Source organism: Bufo gargarizans, chromosome 6, assembly GCF_014858855.1.
Source record: "Bufo gargarizans isolate SCDJY-AF-19 chromosome 6, ASM1485885v1, whole genome shotgun sequence".
Lineage (NCBI taxonomy): Eukaryota > Metazoa > Chordata > Amphibia > Anura > Bufonidae > Bufo > Bufo gargarizans.
Genome location: NC_058085.1, coordinates 237,495,310 through 237,516,740, shown reverse-complemented (window position 1 = coordinate 237,516,740; position 21,431 = coordinate 237,495,310). Strand labels below are relative to the sequence as shown.

At 42.4% G+C, this 21,431-nt stretch overlaps 1 protein-coding gene across 1 annotated transcript in view; it reads left to right on the top strand.

Moving 5' to 3' along the window:
- LOC122941339 (gastrula zinc finger protein XlCGF26.1-like) overlaps positions 1–21,431 on the top strand; it is a 67,637-nt gene that overhangs the window by 30,354 nt on the left and 15,852 nt on the right. The window contains exons 4-5 of the mRNA XM_044298483.1: positions 12,538–12,661; positions 13,762–13,838. Coding sequence (XP_044154418.1) covers positions 12,538–12,661; positions 13,762–13,838 — 201 coding nt within the window. The remainder of the gene's footprint in view (positions 1–12,537; positions 12,662–13,761; positions 13,839–21,431) is intronic.

The following is a 21,431-nucleotide window of genomic DNA, read 5'->3' as shown; positions in this document are numbered from 1 at the left end:
CATTTTAGATATAAGGGATATCACTAATGGTGATGGTGATGCATGACAAGAGGGAATAAGCATGCTGCTCCAATGATTTACAAAAAGCACACATGAGATGTGCTCATTCAGACCCCGCGGTTGGACTGTTCGCAGTCTGAGTATCCATTGTGCCTCCTTCTGTAATAATTTTCTGTCCTCTTCCAACTTCAATCCCTTGGAATTTGATTGTGTTCTTGTCATCCTTATGTAGGGAGGCTACATGTCGCGCAATTGCCGTATCAGCATCCTTACGGATGTCACCAAGGTGCTCTACAATTCTTCTCCGTAATTCGCGAAAAGTCTTTCCTAAATATTGTTTGCCACATTTCCATGTGGCCAAATACACCAGCCCCTTTGTTCTACAGTTCACAAAAGATCTAATATCAAAGGTTCTGCGTGTAACGGTACTAGTAAATTCATTGCCGAATAACATGGCACTGCACGCCACGCATCCCCCGCATCGAAATGTACCTTTAAGATTGGTACTAAGCCAGGTAGTATTCATAGGAGCTTGTAAAAAAATGTGTACTAGGCGATCCTTTAGATTACACCCACATGATCGCTGGTCTGTCTTCAATGAGATATCCCACTTCCGGGTCGGATTTAAGTATTCCCCAGAATTGTGTGAGGATATCTCTAACCTCCTCATGTGCCTCATCGTATGTAGCAATGATGTGCATCTTATCATTCTCCATTGATGTCACTTTGGGAACCAGCAATGTGTTCCACAATGTGTTCCGATCCACAGCTAAGGAATGTTGGTATGCCCTAGCTAGGATATTTGTGGATATCCTCTGCGCCTAAACTTATGTTGCTGATCTTTTGATGCAACACGGTAGTCACTCACTCTGGAACAATTACGGCGCTGTCTCAAGTATTGACCCTTGGGAATGCCTTTTTTCAGGGACGTAGGGTGTTTTTTTTCTGTCCCTCAACCCGTATGTTGCTGTTGGTGGTGTCCCTAAAAAAAAAAAAAAAACACGTTGTCTTTGCCTCCTACCCCTGCCCCCTCTATTTCTTGGCCTCCCCATGTGATTGAAAGATAGGGTATTGGAAGGAGGGGTGTGAGGCTCCTTCAAATTCGGTCTCCCCCTCCGAAGAAGAGGGTTCCGTTTCAAGGGTCTTGGGTTTCTCAAGGGTCTTGGCTGTTCTGGCCCCAAACTCCAAGATACGTCCCTCCCTAAAGTCTGAGAAATTGGGAGTGCTTGTGTGCCTTCAATTGAGCCGTAAAGCGCTCAATCGTCTGCTGCAAGATCAATTCCTTGCATGCAAAATCTGAGTTATCAGAGAATTTTTTAGTTCCAGTAATTTGTTCATGGAGCACTTGGGAATTTTTGTTGTATAACACCCTCTCCTGCTCCAGTTCATTTAGTTCTATTATCTCCATTTTTAGGGGATGGCAGGTTTTTTGGCAGCAGGCATTTGCAATGATAATTGGAATGATGAGGCAAAGTTAGTATTCTCTGAGGCAGAATTACCACCTGAAACCTGCAATTTAAGTATTATGGGGGCCTTCAAACAACTCACCAACACATATAAAGATCATGTGAGAGGCTGGCGGGAAATACAAACACTGGAGCTCTACATTAAAAATAAAATTGTTCCACAGGGTTTACGTATTCCCTTTTTACCATCGGTCAGAGTTCAATCACCGGAGTTCCTCAAAAAGTGGGAAAGAGAGTCCGTTCATAGCTCACTCAGATTGATTGGATTACTCCTGGAGCAGGAGAGGAGTGCTCCATGAACAAATTACTGGAACTAAAAAATTATCTGATAACTCAGATTTTGCATGCAAGGAATTGATCTTGCAGCAGCCGATTGAGCGCTTTACAGCTCAATTGAAGGCACGCAAGCACTCCTAATTTCTGAGGGATACCTTTAGACTTTAGGGAGGGACATGTCTTGGAGTTGGGGGCCAGAACAGTCAAGACCCTTGAGATTGAAACAGAACCCCCTTTCTTCGGAGGGGGAGACCGAATTTTAAGGAGCCTCACACCCCTCCTCCCAATACCCTATCTTTCAATCATCTAGGGGGAGGCCAAGAAATAGAGGGATATATGAAGGGGAGCTCGTCTGCACTGGGTTTGTGCGGTGTGCGGATGGACACAAGGCGCAGTTCACAACCCAATTGAGGATACAAAGTATTTTTCATTTTTTGTTTGGTAAAGTCGACACCTTTCGGGGTACGCAGGACCCCTTTATCAAGTCTAAAAAACACAAAGGTCGATAATATAGTGTATATACAAATAAACGGATCCATGGATAAAAGGTGTCTCTTTGGCCATTTAATCAAGAAATAGAGGGGGCAGGGGTAGGAGATAAATACAACGTGTTTTTTTTTTTTAGGGACACCACCAACACCAACATACGGGTTGAGGGACAGAAAAAAACAATGATGCATCAGGAGAATACACTAAGAGGTATGGAGCAAAAGAAATACACAGCACATATACCCACTAACTCTGATGCGTTACAAATTATTAATCTGTCAGATAGAAACCTCTCAGAGACAGAAACACAATTGTTGGGGAAAGGTCTCTTATTTGTTCCCACACGTGCCTTTGACTCCTTTGAATGGGTTAAGCACTTGACCCTTTTCATACGTAAGCTCAAATGGAGGAAATTTTTCTATACGCATGATAAACAGAAATGCTTAAAGCTGGGAATTGATAAGCAGGAGTTATTAGATGCGCGCTTTCTGGTGGATTTAATGGAAGAAGGGGGCAGGGGTCTAAGTGAGGGTCCCTTCACGGATCTCGACCCCCTCAACCAACAATCCGCCACTGGGGGAGGGCACATCTTTGGATATATTCCTCAACGTTGTCATAGATCAGCTTAGTTTAATGGAGAACTATAGGAGAGGTACTGTGAACTTTACAAAAGGGGAGATGGAGGCGTTACTCTCCTTAGAAAGGGATTCGTCCATTGTCATCAAGCCCTCGGATAAGGGGGGCAATATTGTGATTATGAATTATGAACAATACAGAACAATGTGCCTCAATATTCTCAAAGATGAAAAAGTGGGCGTAATCTAAAGGATCGCCTAGTACACATTTTTTTACAAGCTCCTATGAATACTACCTGGCTTAGTACCAATCTTAAAGGTACATTTCGATGTGGGGGATGCGTGGCGTGCAGTGCCATGTTATTCGGCAATTAATTTACTAGTACCGTTACACGCAGAACCTTTGATATTAGATCTTTTGTGAACTGTAGAACAAAGGGGCTGGTGTACTTGGCCACATGCAAATGTGGCAAACAATATTTAGGAAAGACTTTTCGCGAATTACGGAGAAGAATTGCAGAGCACCTTGGTGACATCCGTAATGGTGCTGATACGGCAATTGCGCGACATGTAGCCTCCCTACATAAGGATGACAAGAATGCAATCAAATTCCAAGGGATTGAAGTTGGAAGAGGGGGGGGGATTTTGACAGAAAATTATTACAGAAGGAGGCACAATGGATATTCAGACTGCGAACAGTCCAACCGCGGGGTCTGAATGAGCACATCTCATGTGTGCTTTTTGTAAATCATTGGAGCAGCATGCTTATTCCCTCTTGTCATGCATCACAATCACCATTAGTGATATCCCTTACCCTAAGTTCACACCTGAGCGTTTTACAGCGCGTTCAAACGCGCTGTAAAACGCTCAACACATGAAAACCAATGCTTCCCTATGGCCCTGGTTCACACTTGAGCGTTTTACAGCGCGTTTGAACGCGCTGTAAAACGCCCGACGCATAAACAAGTTCTTGAGCTTTTTTTTGGGCGTTTGTCGCGCGTTTTGGCCATAGACTCATTGGACAACACTGCAGTCAATCACACAAACGCGCGTCAAACGCGCGTTTACTATTGCAAAAAACGTGCATAAAAACGTGCGACAAATATGCGCGTAAAACGCGCGTCTCAGAAACGCTCAGGTGTGAACCCAGGGTTATATCTAAAATGGATCCGAGGTTTCTCAACTTCCCTATGGATTTACATATGCCCTAGTTATCCTCCTAAACTCATTTGTCTGTATGGATAAATAATTTTGAAGCATCGCTGTCCTAATATGACTGTAGTGACAGTAGCAAATCTGCTGTCGTAACTTCAGTGCATAGACAGTAAGAATTTCCTCTTTTTTTGTTTACTTAACTTGCCTCGATTATCATCTTTGCCGTGCTGCCACAATATGAAATACCGCCGTTTGGTCCCCGGTTATCTTTGGAGTGTTTTGACACTCCGGCTGGTATCGCTCCGTTCAGTGGGCAGGCAGTGTGGGCGGGGCTGAGCTGTGGTTAGCCCCCCCCCCTTCACGCCATTGGCCGACCCAGGGGCTTAATCCAATCTAGGGGAGGGGCCTCCTCCTCATAACTTGAGCATCTGAGCGGCCGCGTACGGCCACACTAGCGCAGCTGCCGCCGACCTCAGAACATGAGGCGGTTGGAGTTCTTGATTGTATGTCTGCAGCCCAGATATTTAAATGCTCCTGAGGATCCAGACTTAGGGTGAAACGCGTAGAGCAGGGTTGGGGGCCAATATGCCAGACACTTAATGGGAGATTGATTCGTGCCCACATCATAGATACTGGCTGCATCCCGTCACTGTATGCATACTAGGATCTGAGCAGATGTTTATCAACCTCCTCTAGGACATAGGGCAGAGAGTCTCTTTTGGTAGGGCACCAATAGCCAGAATTGCAGCCCATATGTCAGCGCATCAAGCCGCTTGCACCAGCAGGTAATATTGTGACCACATCTAGCTAGTGGTGTTGAGCCTTTTTTAGCCGGACTGTTTTATTAGAGGAGCAACAACCACCACTTGTCAATGCCTAGGGTATGGTCATAGTCCTAAGTGGTGTATATGGTTGACTCGTTGTTCCACATTTGAGTGGCCATTCACACTGATTTTCAGCGACACAGTGTATCAGACTCATTTCTGAACTGGTCTCTCATTTGTGGATAGTCGTTCATCAATTAGGTAGAATTTGTGTTGTCCCTCCTTGTATTTTAATAATATTTAATAAAGGTGATTTTATCATTTCTTTACAAAGTTTCACATAGTCCATATGTTTACATAAGCAGCATAGCGCAGGAAGGCTAATCTTGTAAAGGTCATCAGAAGCAGTCTGAGTATGGTAGTAATTTCTTCTCCGCATAACCTAACTTTTACAGCTGTCTGAACACACAGCTTTTCCAATGATCACAGGCAGCTTCCTTTTTAAGCACATTAAGGGCTCATGCACACGACTGTTGGATGTTTTATGGTCCTCAATACACTGATACCGACCATGTGCATTCTGTATTTTGTGGAACGGAAGGGCCCCTAACTGTCCTATCCTTGTCTGTAATGCAGACAATAATAGAACATGTAAAAAAAAACATTCATCAGTGCATGAGTCCTTACGCTGGGTTCAAACCTGAGCGTTCGCGATGAAGCGATCTGTATGCGCGATTGTACGGGCGTTTGCAATCGCGCATACAAAAACAAGCGAACGCCCATTGTCGCGCGTTCCCGCTCATGTACTTCTTGGGGCGTCGGGCGTTTTACAGCGCGATCGTACGTGCTGTAAAACGCTCAGGTGTGAACCATTCCCATAGGGAATCATTGGTTCTTGCCTGTTGAGCGTTTTACAGCGCGTAGGAACGCGCTGTAAAACGCTCAGGTGTGAACCCAGCCTAAGAGCTTCAGAGCAGCTCTTTCTGAGTTCAGCAGATAGACATCTGGAGTATAGTATGGGAACAACCTTCCCACCCACTCTCTACAGCCACTTGTAAATCCCGGGCCATAGAAGCCACATAAATAAAACATTTAGCAAGTTAACTGTTGCCCAGTGCCAACATCCTTTCAGGTTTTAGACCAGTGAGAGTAGCAGCTTTAGGGCTCATGCCCACGAGCGTACTTGCTCAGTGCCAACAAGCACATGGATCCATTGACATTAAAGGGCTTCTGTCACCCCCCAAACACCAATTTTCAGTTTTTGACTTAATATATTTGCTAATGTAAGCAGATTCTATATATACCCCTCTTACCTCGGGCTGTGCAGTAATTTTAGTAAAAAACATACTTTTTAATATGTAAATTTCTTCACTACCAGCAAGTTGGGTGGACTTGCTGGTAGCCATGCATCCTCTGTCTGAAAAAACGCCCCCTCCTCCACTTGATTGACAGGGCCAGTGAGCGCTCTCATCCTCCAGCTGGCCCTGCCTGCAGCTCAAGTCCCGCGCCTGCGCCGTACCGCAGGCGCTCTGAGAGAAGGACGCTCACTTGGCCACTCCTTCCTCAGTGCGCCTGCGCTGATGACGTCAGCCTTACACCCGGAAGAGAAGGGGTGACAGAAGCCCTTTAATGTGTTTATTCACCATGGGTCAGTGGAAAAACAACAGAGATATGCACTACTTTGATTCATGATGTGGATCAAACATACCCATTGAAGTCAATGGGTTTGTGAAAACTACTGACAGAGGACAGACTGCATGACCGGACATGTCGGCTATCTTTTCTGTCTTTTCTGTGTTATCAACTGGGGCCCCAGACTAGGAACACCACTTTATATGAAATCTATATGCCATAACTGGACAATCTTAACCCCTTTCCAACCTCTGCCGTAAGTGTATGGTGGAAGTCGGGTCTTTAAGATAGCGGCTGTTCTACAGAGCAACGGACGCCATAGCTGCCGGGTTACTGCACCAATCACAGACATTTCACCCCTCAAAAATGTATTAGCATAGCTTCATCCCGACATACCCTGATTATCAAAATATAAATGTATTAGACATGAAATTCACTCTACCCTCCAGATGGATTATGATAGACAGCTAACCTCTATGCGTCTAGCGTATTACAAGTCATACAATAAACCAAGTAGATTAATGGCGAGGAAAGTAAAACCGCTGGCCCAAAAAATTAATATTCCTTTTATACTAGCCCCAGACAAGATATCTAAAATCACTCATCCAAATAAAATAGCAGAAGCATTCAATCAGTACTATTCGAAGCTATACAACCTTAACAAAGATGCTTCCACTCACCAACCATCCACAGAAAGCATTGACGCTTTTCTCCAAAAAATTAATTTGCCCTCTTTAAACTCTGAACAACTAACGGAACTAAATTCCCCAGTCTCCATTTCCGAAATAGGAAGTATTATTAAATCTCTTAAAGCTAACAAGTCACCCGGTCCGGATGGATTTTCCAACGAATACTATCAGATATTCTCCTCCGTTTTGCAACCACATCTAGTGAAACTCTTTAATGGAGTCTTACTTGGGGACCAATTTCCATCTGAAATGCTACAAGCCACCATCGTCACCATACCTAAACCGGGGAAAACACCAGACTCCCCCGCAAATTTCCGCCCTATCTCGCTTCTTAATTGTGATATTAAGCTTTATGCCAAATTACTTGCTCATAGACTTATGAAATTTATGCCTATAATAATTCACAGCGATCAAGTAGGCTTTACGAAGGGCAGAGAGGCCCCAGATGGGACTAGGAGGATGCTGGGTTTATTGCAGAAAGCTGGGTCCATGGCGTTGCCTTCTCTGCTTCTTACCCTGGATGCAGAGAAGGCGTTCGACCGGATCCACTGGGGATTTGCATCAGCAGTTCTAGGTAAATTTGGGTTTAATGGCTATATAAAGAATGCGATTTTAGCTCTTTATACTTCCCCCTCAGCTAGAGTATTGGTAAATGGGTCCTTATCATCCCCATTTTTAATTACAAATGGCACTCGCCAGGGTTGCCCCCTTTCGCCTTTCCTTTTTTTAATGGTTATGGAGCCCTTTGCAGAAATGGTAAGGGTGTCAAGCGAGATTAGGGGTATCCCAGCCGGTAACCGCCAACATAAAATAGGACTGTTCGCGGATGACGTCATCCTTTCAATCACTGATCCCATCCCTTCCTTAAGAGCGGCTTCTCAGATTATTAAAGAATTTGGAGAGGTATCGTATTATAAAGTTAACGAGTCCAAATCCCAAATGCTAGCTATAAAAGTCCCTCCACCCTTGAAAGAGTTATTGGGAAAAGAATTCCCTTTCCAATGGGCAGAACAATCTATTACATATTTGGGTGTCCAATTGTGCTTTCCTCTATCTAGAATAGTAAAGTATAACTATGATACAATGTACAAATCTCTTCAAGCCGACTTGATCAGATACTCCAAAATAGAATTGTCCTGGCTGGGACGAGTAACAATATATAAAATGATGATTCTACCAAAAATTCTATATCTGTTCAGAACACTTCCTATTCCCATCCCTGCTTCAGTCATAGCTAAGTTTAAGACTCAAATGCTTTCATTCATATGGAACAAAGGTCCTCATAGAATTGCAGCCTCTATACTTTATAACCACAGGTCCAATGGAGGCCTAGGTGTCCCTAATCTTCAGGGGTATTACAACTCCTTTATCTTAAAACAGCTAAAACTTTGGCTTAACACAGAGCAATATCCAAGCTGGAAACAGATAGAAATGGATCTTAATAAGGGGAAGTCTCTCCGTTCACTTCTGCTATTACATGCAATGGATAAGAAATTTCCGCTACCCACAGCACCGACAATGAAAGCCACTATCCAAACATGGAAAATAGTGTTACAGAAGGATGAGCCTAAAGTACCGGTGAAAACCTTGGAGATCCCTGTAGAAATTCTGCAATATTATATTCCAGACATCTCGGTGAGCGGGTGGCGGAAAGCTGGGATTAGGGTATTGAATGATTTCTATGAGGGAGATACTATTAAGTCCTTTACATGTCTGAAATCCTCACATAATCTACCGGACTCTTATAGCTACCAGTTTACTAGAATAACCCACTTTTTAGTTAAAGGACCTAAAAGGGAAGTAAATGTCCCGATAATTCTGCTCCATACAGCACTTGGCCCACAAGAAATTCCTCAGGTGCCTACAAAGGTTATATATAACTACGTGACAAATGATGACCACTTTACTAAGAAAGCACATTTACTTAACTGGGAAAGGGATTTTAAAATCTCTTTTCCCCTGGCTAAATGGCAGATTGCGATTAGAACTACACACAAAGCCACAAGAAACTCTAATCTGGTTGATGGGTATTTAAAACTCCTAGCACGGTGGTACTTCACCCCAGTCAAACTTGCCAGATTCTATCCTAACATTGAAAATACATGTTGGCGATGCCAAGTGAAGCCTGGTAATTTGATCCATATTTTTTGGGATTGCATTAGACTCCGCCCCTTCTGGGTAGAAGTAAATAAACTAATTGAAGATGTCTTAGGACGGAGTCTACTGCTATCCCCAGCTATGGCACTTTTGTCATTAGGTATTGACAGAATCCCCCCTCAATTTAGACCTTTATTATGTCATATTTTATTAACAGCCAAATTATTGATTGCTAAGCATTGGAAATCATCTAGGAGCCCTTCCGTGAACGAACTAGCAGAAAGGATATCCACAAATGTCATTTTTGAACATTTATGGGCCCAAAGAACGAACAGGTTAAAATTTTTCTATACTTCCTGGTCTCCTTGGCTGGCTAAATTTCCTATGCCTCAGTAATCAATCTCCTCTGTATGCTCTTGTGCATTTCCCAGGGATACCCTGAATTGGCCTAATATAGGTAGGAAATTATATGTCTATGGATGCTTCTCAACAACACCATCTCTCTCATTTTTCTTTTTCTTGTTCTTTTCCTCCCCCCTCCCCCCTCATGACTTACCTTCGGGTAACTTACTGAATTGGTTCCTTATTGTTGTTACCCTAAGTTCTATGTTGGCAGCACCCGAGCGGGTGCCATAGGACTTTCTACATTAACAAAAATGTTGTCAATTTACCAAAGTGATGGCTGCGCCCACCAATTATCGAGTTTAAATGTTTGAAGAACTCTTGTGTGGCTGCGTCCACAATATGTCGTTGTCACTTGCTATACATTTTGACAATAAAAATTTCTTGAGAAAAAAAAAAATATAAATGTATTTATCAAAGTGGGAAATAATTCCAAATGGGTGGAATTGGAAAAAAAGCAATTCTGCCACAGTTTATTGTTTGTGTGTGTTTTTTTTTTGTTTTTATACGGCATTCACTATGTGAGAAAATTGACTGTTACCTTCATTCTCTAGGTTAGTAAGATTACAATAATACCACTCTTGTACATTTTTTTCTTGCGTTTTAATACTGAAAAAAAATTATTCCTTGAAAAAATTTTTTTTTATTTCATTACCATTTTCTCACCTCTATAACTTTTTTGTAGTTATGCATACGCTATTTGAGGGCTCATTTTTTGCAGGCTGGTCTGTACTTTTCAGTCATACCATTTTAAAGTGTGTGTGACTTTTTGATCACTTATAAAAAATTTGGGGGAGTTGAAGTGACAACAAATGCTGAATTGGCCTTTTTTTCCCATTACGCCATTCGCCATATGGGATTACTATTTTAATAGTACAGCGTTTTTGCGTGTGGCGATGTCCATGATGTGTATTTTTTTATTGGTTAAAGAGGTTGGCCACTTTATGGTTACTGTTGACCAATTTGTTTGTGAGATGATTATACACTGTATAGCACTTACTAATATAGTCTCTATTGAAATTCTGCACCATTTTCTATATTTTATAAGATATGCTCCATTGTTTACAAAGTCTTTTGTGCTGTCCACACAGAAGTCCTGTCCATGTGATGTCTCCTCCATTCTAATACACTAATACACCTGCCATCTGCACTTCTTCTGTTGAAAGTTTAGTGCAGGTGCAGTGTGTTTGAATGGAGAAGACATCACATGGAGGTGATTTGCCTGGTCACATGACCCTCCATCAGCGGCTCTTTTTTACGGACAGGACCTACATGGTTTTCCAAAATTGAAAAAAAATTGTCTATTGTGAAAAAGTGATAAAACAAAAAAACCTGCAGAAATTTTGTATTGCTGTAATTGTAACAAATCTCAGAATAAAGTTATAATTTTACTTAGGGTACTTTGCATAGTGAACAAGATAAAAGCAGATGCCACAAAAGAATTGCAGTCCCCACAATAAAAGTATAAAAGTTATTCAATAACATTGTACCCAGAAATAGTGCCATTTAAAAATACAACCGGTTCCAAAGAAAACAAGCTCAATACAACTACATCTGTGGAAAAACTAAAAATGTTATGGCTTTCGGAAAAGAGGTTAAAAATGTAAAAAGTCTTTGAGACCCAAACTATGTGGCCAATCAATCTTCTGTTGGTTTGTTCACATGGTTGTACCATTAAAGGGGATTTCTGGGCTTTTACTGAAATCCCTCTGTCTTCAAATCTGTGGAAGCAAGATTTAAAAAAAGTCCGCTGTACTCATGTGACTGTCTGAATTGGCTGCAGGCTCTTTCACTTTACAATATGCAGCAGAACAGGAAAACTCAGAAGCACATCCAAATCAGGACCTAAGAGGAAGAGCCCCAAAACAGTCCAGGTGACCACGTGAGCACATAGATGGAGGAATTGGCATGCTTCCTCAGGTTAGAAGAGGGATTTTATTAAAAACTTGGAAAACACCTTTAACATTCCAGAAGTGGCAATTAATCAGACACACTTGTATTTTCAGCTAAAAATTTTATTATGTCAAATCACGTTTCAGACAACTGTTGTTGACCATTGAAATTTTCTAATCGATCATTGGTTAAAATAGTCAGAATTGACCATAGCATTTATCTTGTGTGAATGGGCAGCTTTAAAGGGATTCTGTCACCTCTTTGTACCCTATAGAGATGCGGATCTGCACGGCTAGATCGCCGCTAGCATGTCTGCAATATACCTGTCCCATATCTCTGAGTGGTTTTATTGAGTGTAAAACATGATTATATATATATGTAAACGAGCCTGGTAAGGAGCCGAAGAGGCTGCACTAACCGTTCTGGAACCCAGTCATGCCCTCTGTGAAGGATCCCAGCACCACGAATCTCCTTCTTGCTTAGAAAGTCAGATCGCCGCAATCTCGCGATGCACGAGCTCGCGCATGCGCAGTGCCGGCATAGTGTTCCTTCCCTGTGCTGACATTAACCTCAGGAAAGGAACTGCACATGCGCAAGCTCGCGCCCGCGAGATTACAGTGATCTGGGGAGGAGATTCCTGGGGAGATTCCTGGATACAGGCGGTGCTGGGCTCCTTCACAGGGGGGTGTGGCTGTGCTCCAGAACGGTTAGTGCAGTCCCTTGGGCTCCTTACCAGGCTAAGAGCAGAATACCCTCATTGTGTTTATGAGTATGCGTGATTTGCAGGAAATTAAAAAAGGTTGAAACAGTTGTCTTCTCACACCAGCAAAGAAAACCGGTGAGAATAGTGGTTGCTCCCAGAAGGCCTAAAAAGAAAATAAAACAGACAATTACGAAGGCAACATACGTCATTATTAATAATTATGTTCAAAACAAACATTAATATTCTGACCCATATTAATAGTAGTGTGGAAGACACAACCAAACTATGTGCTGTCATCATAATTAGGTATGTGCTATGTGTACTACAGAAACCAGGGTTGTTTTACAAATTCCATGGTTGACCTTTTTCTCCACTGAGTTTGTATCTTTGTGTCAGATTCCATTAAGGTGCCAGGATATCACTGTGTATTTCTCCATGGAGGAGTGGGAGTATTTAGAAGGACACAAGGATCAGTATGAGGACATCATAATGGAGACTACCCAGAGTCTCATATATTCAGGTAAGAAGAGACCTTTCTTGTCCTCAGCTGCACATTTATGAACACAAAGAACATCTTCAGAGGGGTTGGCATTAAAATGATAAAACTGCAGCATAGAAACACAAGACTTTTTGTTGCTGCTTTTTGTAAAGAAAATGGTCATTTAAAAAAATGATCAAAAATTGGCAATATAGTGACATACACTAAATGGCAAAATGACATGTGAATATGTCTGAAGGAAAAATCCGGTGGTGGTAATTAACAGCAATAAAGTATAAAAGACCTGAACAATGTTCGTGGACATAGAATCCGTACCCATATCCAGCCTTTCTTTTAGCTGAAAAAACTATGAGAACAAGTTTGTGGAATCACCAAGAAATGTCTATAGCACAGTGGTCAGATATATACAATTACCCACATGTAGAATACACTGTCCTCCACAGAACAAAAACAGGGTAAAACCTGTATAATCTGGAATAAGCCAGAGGGTCTTTTTTTAAGAGACATCCACTTGAGTAAGGCTACTTTCACACTTGCGTTTTAGTTTTCCGGTATTGAGATCCGTCATACCAGAATGCTTCAGTTTTGTCCCCATTCATTGTCAATGGGTACAAAACTAAACAAAATGCTCCAAAATGCACTCCGTTCTGTTTAGCTGCGTTCCCATACCGGAGAGCAAACCGCAACATGTTGTAGTTTGCTTTCCGTCCTGGCATGTGGGCATGACCCCCAATGCAATTCATAGAAAACTAATCCGTCCCCCATTGACTTTCAGTGGAGTTCATGACGTATCCGTCTTGGCAATGTTAAAGATAATACAACCGGATCCGTTCAAAACAGATGCAGATGGTTGTATTATCAGTAACTGAAGCGTTTTTGCTGAACGGATCCAGCAACTCTAGTGTGAAAGTAGCCTAATTCAAGTTTATGTGGCAATTAGGCTACCCCGTTTAAGACCATCGCATGTGGATGCCTAGACCGCTGTTAGAACTTTTCATAGGCTTTCTTTTTTTAAGCAAACATTAATGCAATTTTAGATGCATCTTCCACAACAACTAGAGATTCTCTGAAATGTGAATATGGCTCATTGTATTGAATAATTATATGTGTGTTTCCTACAGATGACTCCACCAAAGAAACACCAGTGAGATGTTCGTGTTGTTTATATTCTAATGATTTTGCAGATAGATTCCCTCAGGTAGATATAATTAAAGTATAACTGTCGTATTTTTTTTTTTTTTTTGAGTATTGGATTGTGGTGATTATTATCACCTGGGTGGCCCTATTTCAACTTTTCACTGTGTATTCAATTACCCCTTAATTCCACAGTTTTGTTCCCTGTACTTCCTACTTTTACCTGTGCTTAAAATAGGGTTGCTAGGCATGTTCCGTCTATGTAAATAAGATTAAAGTGGGGCACACTCTTTAAAGTAAAGGGATCTTTAATGGTCTATACAATAATACACAGTAGGTTGATAATACAATGATGGATAAAAAAGAAGATAGTGACCTTATAAGACTAAAATAAAATCAAATTAAATTACAATAAATAAGACATAAATCCCATTAAATATGCTATAAAAATTCATATAATATTCAGAAAATAATCGGTGTAAGATGTGTATTGGCAATAAAATCTTACACTGATATTTATAAGTACATCTGAGAAAAATGAATCTTGATTGAAACCAGTCTTTTGTATCTCTATTGGAAATTAAGCGAAGTCTTTCCTAATATAGATAGTTTGTGTGTGATAGGTTAATAAAGTCGCAACATTGTAGCGATACACTTGTGTATATTTGATCAAATTCAGAGCATGTAGCTTTCAACAGTTCGGATTGCAGCGTATAGCTACAGAATCATACAGCGGCGTCCCGCTGTGTTTGAAGAGAGCGATCGCTTGTGTGGGATCAATGCAGCCTTACCCGGAGGTCTTGGTACCTGACAGTGAGTCCTCGACTCGGTACGATCGACTTGTAGTATCCCGGTCTCAAGGGCTGTTACTGAGCTGGCGTCAATCAGGTTGTGTTCCACGCGGTCTTTGGCGTCTCCAATGACGCAGTGAGTTAGCTCTTCTTGTAACACTGTCCAGACCTTTACCGGGGGTTGCAGTGTCCTGGTTGTCCTTTAAGGGGGATTCACACCAGACGCGTTTCGGGGCTTTGCAGTATTGACCCCTTCCACTGAGGAAGGGGTCAATACTGCAAAGCCCCGAAACGCGTCTGGTGTGAATCCCCCTTAAAGGACAGCCAGGACACTGCAACCCCCGGTAAAGGTCTGGACAGTGTTACAAGAAGAGCTAACTCACTGCGTCATTGGAGACGCCAAAGACCGCGTGGAACACAACCTGATTGACGCCAGCTCAGTAACAGCCCTTGAGACCGGGATACTACAAGTCGATCGTACCGAGTCGAGGACTCACTGTCAGGTACCAAGACCTCCGGGTAAGGCTGCATTGATCCCACACAAGCGATCGCTCTCTTCAAACACAGCGGGACGCCGCTGTATGATTCTGTAGCTATACGCTGCAATCCGAACTGTTGAAAGCTACATGCTCTGAATTTGATCAAATATACACAAGTGTATCGCTACAATGTTGCGACTTTATTAACCTATCACACACAAACTATCTATATTAGGAAAGACTTCGCTTAATTTCCAATAGAGATACAAAAGACTGGTTTCAATCAAGATTCATTTTTCTCAGATGTACTTATAAATATCAGTGTAAGATTTTATTGCCAATACACATCTTACACCGATTATTTTCTGAATATTATATGAATTTTTATAGCATATTTAATGGGATTTATGTCTTATTTATTGTAATTTAATTTGATTTTATTTTAGTCTTATAAGGTCACTATCTTCTTTTTTATCCATCATTGTATTATCAACCTACTGTGTATTATTGTATAGACCATTAAAGATCCCTTTACTTTAAAGAGTGTGCCCCACTTTAATCTTATTTATTTATTCCACATTTTCAGACTGGGTGTTGTCTGATAGTGGGAGCACCTCTGTTTGGATTCCCACCTCATACGAGTGCGACATTACCTTATATTCAATGTTCCGTCTATGTGTTGAAGGACGGAGGACGCAGAAGCAGGCTGCGTGCAAGGTCAGATTACAGACAGCCAGGGACTGTAAGTAAAGGATTAAAGCCAGGTCCTCCCCAGCAGCTGATAACAGTGCCTGGGCTGTGTGCACTTCTCCCTGTCCCTGCGCTTGGCAGACGCTCCCTCACTCAGCAGACTTGGAGAAGTACAGTTGGAGCAGCGCAGACCAGGTAAGAGAGATCTGCCGTCTGTTCAGTGTATAAATGAAAGCAACTTGTGGTAAGAGGACCCCTTTGTGCTGCAGGAGATTAACCCTTTAGGGGGGCTATTGTTACTGGCTAGTGAGGGCAGGCGGGATTAGCCTCAGGGTGAGGGCAGTGGCGGCCATCTTAACTGAATAGTGAAATTGCAGTTTTATGCAGACTGGTTGCTAAGGGCTGAATCTTATTAAATATGGGGTAAGTCAGTCTAATAGTAACTGATTCTGGAATATCATGTTATTAGTAACTACATATATGAAAATTGAAAATAGGGTCTAAATGTGACAGTTATCTTTTAAAGAATTGTGTATTTGGTAATGTTCCATCTCCAGTCGTTCAATATGTAATGCCTCATGATATGCCATAAATGTCTGATATTAGGTCCCTTGTGTGTGTGTGTGTGTGTGTGTGGTATCCCATCCTTTCATGGAGAGGCAGAAACTGGTCACCCCATTTAGTATTGTACCTTTCAATAGGATCGAACCACCCTCTTTATATGTGCACACCTCATTTGGAAGGGTTCATCCAGCGTATTTTGTGTATACGAGGTTAATAGAGAAGTCTCATATAGTGTATTGATATGAATAATAAATTACTTTATTGTACACCTAATAGAAAAAGTATACCATGATTGCCGAACAGTGTGCTGTCTTCCTGGCGCTGGAGTTCGACACATTGCGGATCGGGTTGACAGATTACTGGGAGGGGCTGGAGAAGATCCAGCGGTCATGGTCCATATCGGAACCAATGACAAAGTTAGAGGTAGGTGGAGAGTCCTTAAAAATGATTTCAGGGATTTAGGTCAAAAGCTGAGGGCAAGGACCTCAAAGGTAGTATTTTCCGAAATACTGCCTGTACCACGAGCCACACAAGAAAGGCAACGGGAGATTAGGGAGATTAATAAGTGGCTCAAGAACTGGTGTAGGAAGGAGGGGTTTGGGTTCCTGGAGAACTGGACCGACTTTTCTATCAGCTACAGGCTCTATCGTAGGGATGGGCTGCACCTCAATGGGGAAGGGGCAGCTGTGCTGGGGAGAAAGATGGCTAGAAGGTTGGAGGAGTGTTTAAACTAGGAACTGGGGGGGAGGAAAATTACATTATAGGAGGGAAAGATAGGGCAGATAGAGACTGGGGGCAAGGTAGTGGGACTGGGGGAGGAATGGAAGGAGGGACTAGAACAGTTCAGAAGGAAAGGTTTTGGGTAAAAAGTATACATAAACCTCACAAATGTATGTATACTAATGCCAGAAGCCTGACTAATAAAACTGGGGAGCTGGAATTAGTGATGTGTGAGGAGAACTATGACATAGTGGGAATAACTGAGACATGGCTATATGATAGCTATGACTGGGCAGTTAATGTACAATGTTACAGTCTGTTTAGAAAGGATCGTCAAAACAGGAGAGGGGGAGGGGTTTGCCTTTATGTAAAGTCTTGTCTAAAGCCCACACTCCGTGAAGATATAAGTGAGGGACATGAACATGTGGAGTCACTGTGGGTAGAGATACATGGAGCTAAAAACAACAATAAATTACTAATAGGAGTTTACTATAAACCACCTAATATACCAGAGTCCACAGAAAATCTACTACTAAACAAGATAGACGAGGCGGCAAATCATAATAAGGTGGTTATTATGGGGGACTTCAACTACCCAGATATAGACTGGGAAACTGAAACTTGTATATCTCATAAGGGAAACAGGTTCTTGGCTATAACCAAAGACAATTACCTCTCCCAACTGGTTCAGGACCCGACTAGAGGGACGGCCATACTGGACTTAGTATTAACCAATAGGCCTGACAGAACAACAGACGTGCAGGTTGGGGGACACCTGGGAAATAGTGACCATAAAGTAATAACCTTCCAATTATCATTCAAAGGAGCGTTTCTACAGGGAGGAACAAAAATACCAAACTTCAAAAAAGCTAAATTTAGCCAACTAAGAGAGGCCATAGGCCGAACTAACTGGGACAAAGTCCTCAAAAATAGAAATACAGCCACAAAATGGGATATCTTTAAAAACATCCTAAAATCTCATTGTGAGAGGTACATACCGTATGGGAATAAAAGGTTAAAGAACAAAAAGAAACCAATGTGGATAAATAGACCTGTAAAGAAAGCAATAAATGACAAAAAGAAAGCATATAATTCACTGAAACAGGAGGGTAGCACGGAAGCACTGAAAAACTATAAGGAAAAAAAAGAACATGTGAAAAACTAATAAAAGCGGCCAAACTAGAGACCGAGAGATTAATTGCCAAAGAGAGTAAAACTAACCCTAAAATGTTCTTCAATTATATAAATGTTAAAAAGTATAAATCTGAAGGTGTTGGCCCTTTAAAGAGTAATAAGGGGGGAGTCGCAGAGAGCGACGAGGAGAAAGCAAAGCTGTTAAATATTTTTTTCTCCAATGTATTCACTGAGGAAAATAAACTGTCAGATGACATGCTGAATGTAAAAATAAATTCCCCATTAAAAGTGTCCTGTCTGACCCAGGAAGAAGTACATCAGCGACTTAAAAAGATTAAAATAGAAAAATCGCCAGGACCAGATGGCATACACCCTCGTATCATAAAGGAATTAAGTAATGTCATAGCCAGACCCTTATTTCTGATATTTGCAGACTCTATACTGACAGGGGATGTCCCACAGGATTGGCGCATGGCAAATGTGGTGCCAATATTCCAAAAGGGTCCAAAAACAGAGCCTGGAAACTATAGGCCAGTATACTACTACAGAGGGATCTGGATAGATTGGAGGCTTGGGCAGAGAAGTGGCAGAGGTTTAACACTGACAAATGTAAAGTTATACACATGGGAAGGAATAACGCAAGTCACCCGTACATACTAAATGGTAAAACACTCGGTAACACTGACATGGAAAAGGATCTAGGAATTTTAATAAACAGCAAACTAAGCTGCAAAAACCAGTGTCAGGCAGCTGTTGCCAAGGCCAATAAGATAATGGGTTGCATTAGAAGGGGCATAGATGCCCGTGATAAGAACATAGTCCTACCAAGTCCTTACAAATCGCTAGTCAGACCACACATGGAGTACTGTGTACAGTTCTGGGCTCCTGTAAACAAGGCAGACATAGCAGAGCTGGAGAGGGTCCAGAGGAGGGCAACTAAAGTAATAACTGGAATGGGGAAACTACAGTACCCTGAAAGATTATAAAAATTAGGGCTATTCACTTTAGAAAAAAGACTGAGAGGAGATCTAATTAATATGTTTAAATATATCAGGGGTCAGTACAGAGATCTATCCCATCACCTATTTATCCCCAGGACTGTGACTGTTACGAGGGGACATCCCCTGCGTCTGGAGGAAAGAAGGTTTGTGCACAAACATAGAAAAGGATTCTTTACGGTAAGAGCAGTGAGACTATGGAACTATCTGCCCGAGGAGGTGGTGATGGTGAGTACAATAAAGGAATTCAAGAGGGGCCTGGATGTATTTATGGAGTGTAATAATATTACAGGCTATAGCTTCTAGAGAGGGGTCGTTGATCCAGGGAGTTATTCTGATTGCCTGATTGGAGTCGGGAAGGAATTTTTTATTCCCCTAAAGTGAGGAAAATTGTCTTCTACCTCACAGTTTTTTTTTGCCTTCCTCTGGATCAACTTGCAGGATGACAGGCCGAACTGGATGGACAAATGTCTTTTTTTGGCCTTATGTACTATGTTACTATAATTTTTTTTTTAACAAATTGTAGAATACAGGGAATATCGGAGATATTTAATAGCAGGGACCGTAGTATATTAGAACCATGATGTGGTTAGGTCCCTATAATGGATATCTCGAATCAGAGGCGTACATAGGAATCACTGGGCCCCATAGCAAAAATCTGAATTGGGCCCCTTAACCCCGCCCACTACCCACCATGGCCCCTCCCACTTCCTGACCTTGCTCCTCCCATGCCACACCCCCATTAAATAAATTTATACATGACCTACAGAAACTGTTAGGGGTTTCCTGGGGGTGACCTGTCACATGGGATATCTGCTGCAGCCTGCAGGTCTCCTTATTTGGGGTGCCATGTTAGGCTACTTTCACACTTGCGTTCGGGTCTCCGCTTGTGAGTTCCGTTTGAAGGCTCTCACAAGCGGCACCGAACGGATCCGTCCAGCCCTAATGCATTCTGAGTGGATGCGGATCCGCTCAGAATGCATCAGTATGGCTCCGTCTGTCCTCCGCTCCACTCAGCAGGCGGACACCTGAACGCTGCTTGCAGCGTTCGGGTGTCCGCCTGGCCGTGCGGAGGCAAACGGATCCGTCCAGACTTACAATGTAAGTCAATGGGGACGGATCCGTTTGAAGTTGACACAGTATGGCTCAATTTTCAAACGGATCCGTCCCCCATTGACTTTCAATGTAAAGTCAAAACGGATCCGTTTGCACTATCATGAACAAAAAAAAAAAATGTTTTTTTTTTTTGTTCATGTTAATGCAAACGGATCAGTTCTGAACGGATCTAAGCGTTTGCATTATAGGTGCGGATCCGTCTGTGCAGACACCAGACGGATCCACTCCGAACGCAAGTGTGAAAGTAGCCTTAAAGGGAATCTGTCACTAGCAATTTACCCCAAATTCTTTTTTCATGAATCCATGTTTAACAGAGTACCTGTTTTCCATCTGTCTTGTTCTTTTGATTGTGAGTCTTGTCATTTCTTCAAAAAAATCGATTCTTATGATATGTAAATGAAGCTGTAAGGAGCCCAGAGGGGCGTTATTCTTTCTCCACGGTGCCCAGGAACACCCCTCTGAAGTGCCGTGCCCGCCTAAGTTTGAAAACTAATAACGCCTCCAAGTTCATCTAAATCGCCTCCCAGAGGCGCGGCTAAGTGCTCAACACCTCCCCTCCTCAGTGCCGCGCTCTGCGGCAAACACCCCGATCCTCCTCTCGCCGGCATCCCAAATCCCGCGCAGGCGCAGTGCCGTCAGTCATCTTATCATAGCGCAGGCAATCGCCGGCACTGCGCCTGCGCGGGATTTGGGATGCCAGCGAGAGGAGGATCGGATTTGGGAGGCGATTTAGATGAACTTGGAGGCGTTATTAGTTTTCAAATTTAGCCGGGCACGGCACTTCAGAGGGGCGTTCCTGGGCACAGTGGAGAAAGAATAACGCCCCTCTGGGCTCCTTACAGCGTCATTTACATATCATAAGAATCGATTTTTTGAAGACTCACAATCAAAAGAACAAGACAGATGGAAAAAAGGTACTCATGGATCCATGTTTAATAAAGTACCTTTTTTCCATCTGTGTTCTTCTTTTCCATGTCAGTCTTGTCCTTTCTTCTAAAAATCGATTCTTAGGATATGCAAATGACGCTGTAAGGACTGGAGCCCAGAGGGGCATTTTTCTTTCTCCACGGTGCCCAGGAATGGTGCCCCTCTGAAGTGCCGTGCCCGCCTAAATATGAAAACTACTAACGCCTCCATATTTAGCTGAATCGCCTCCCAGAGGCGC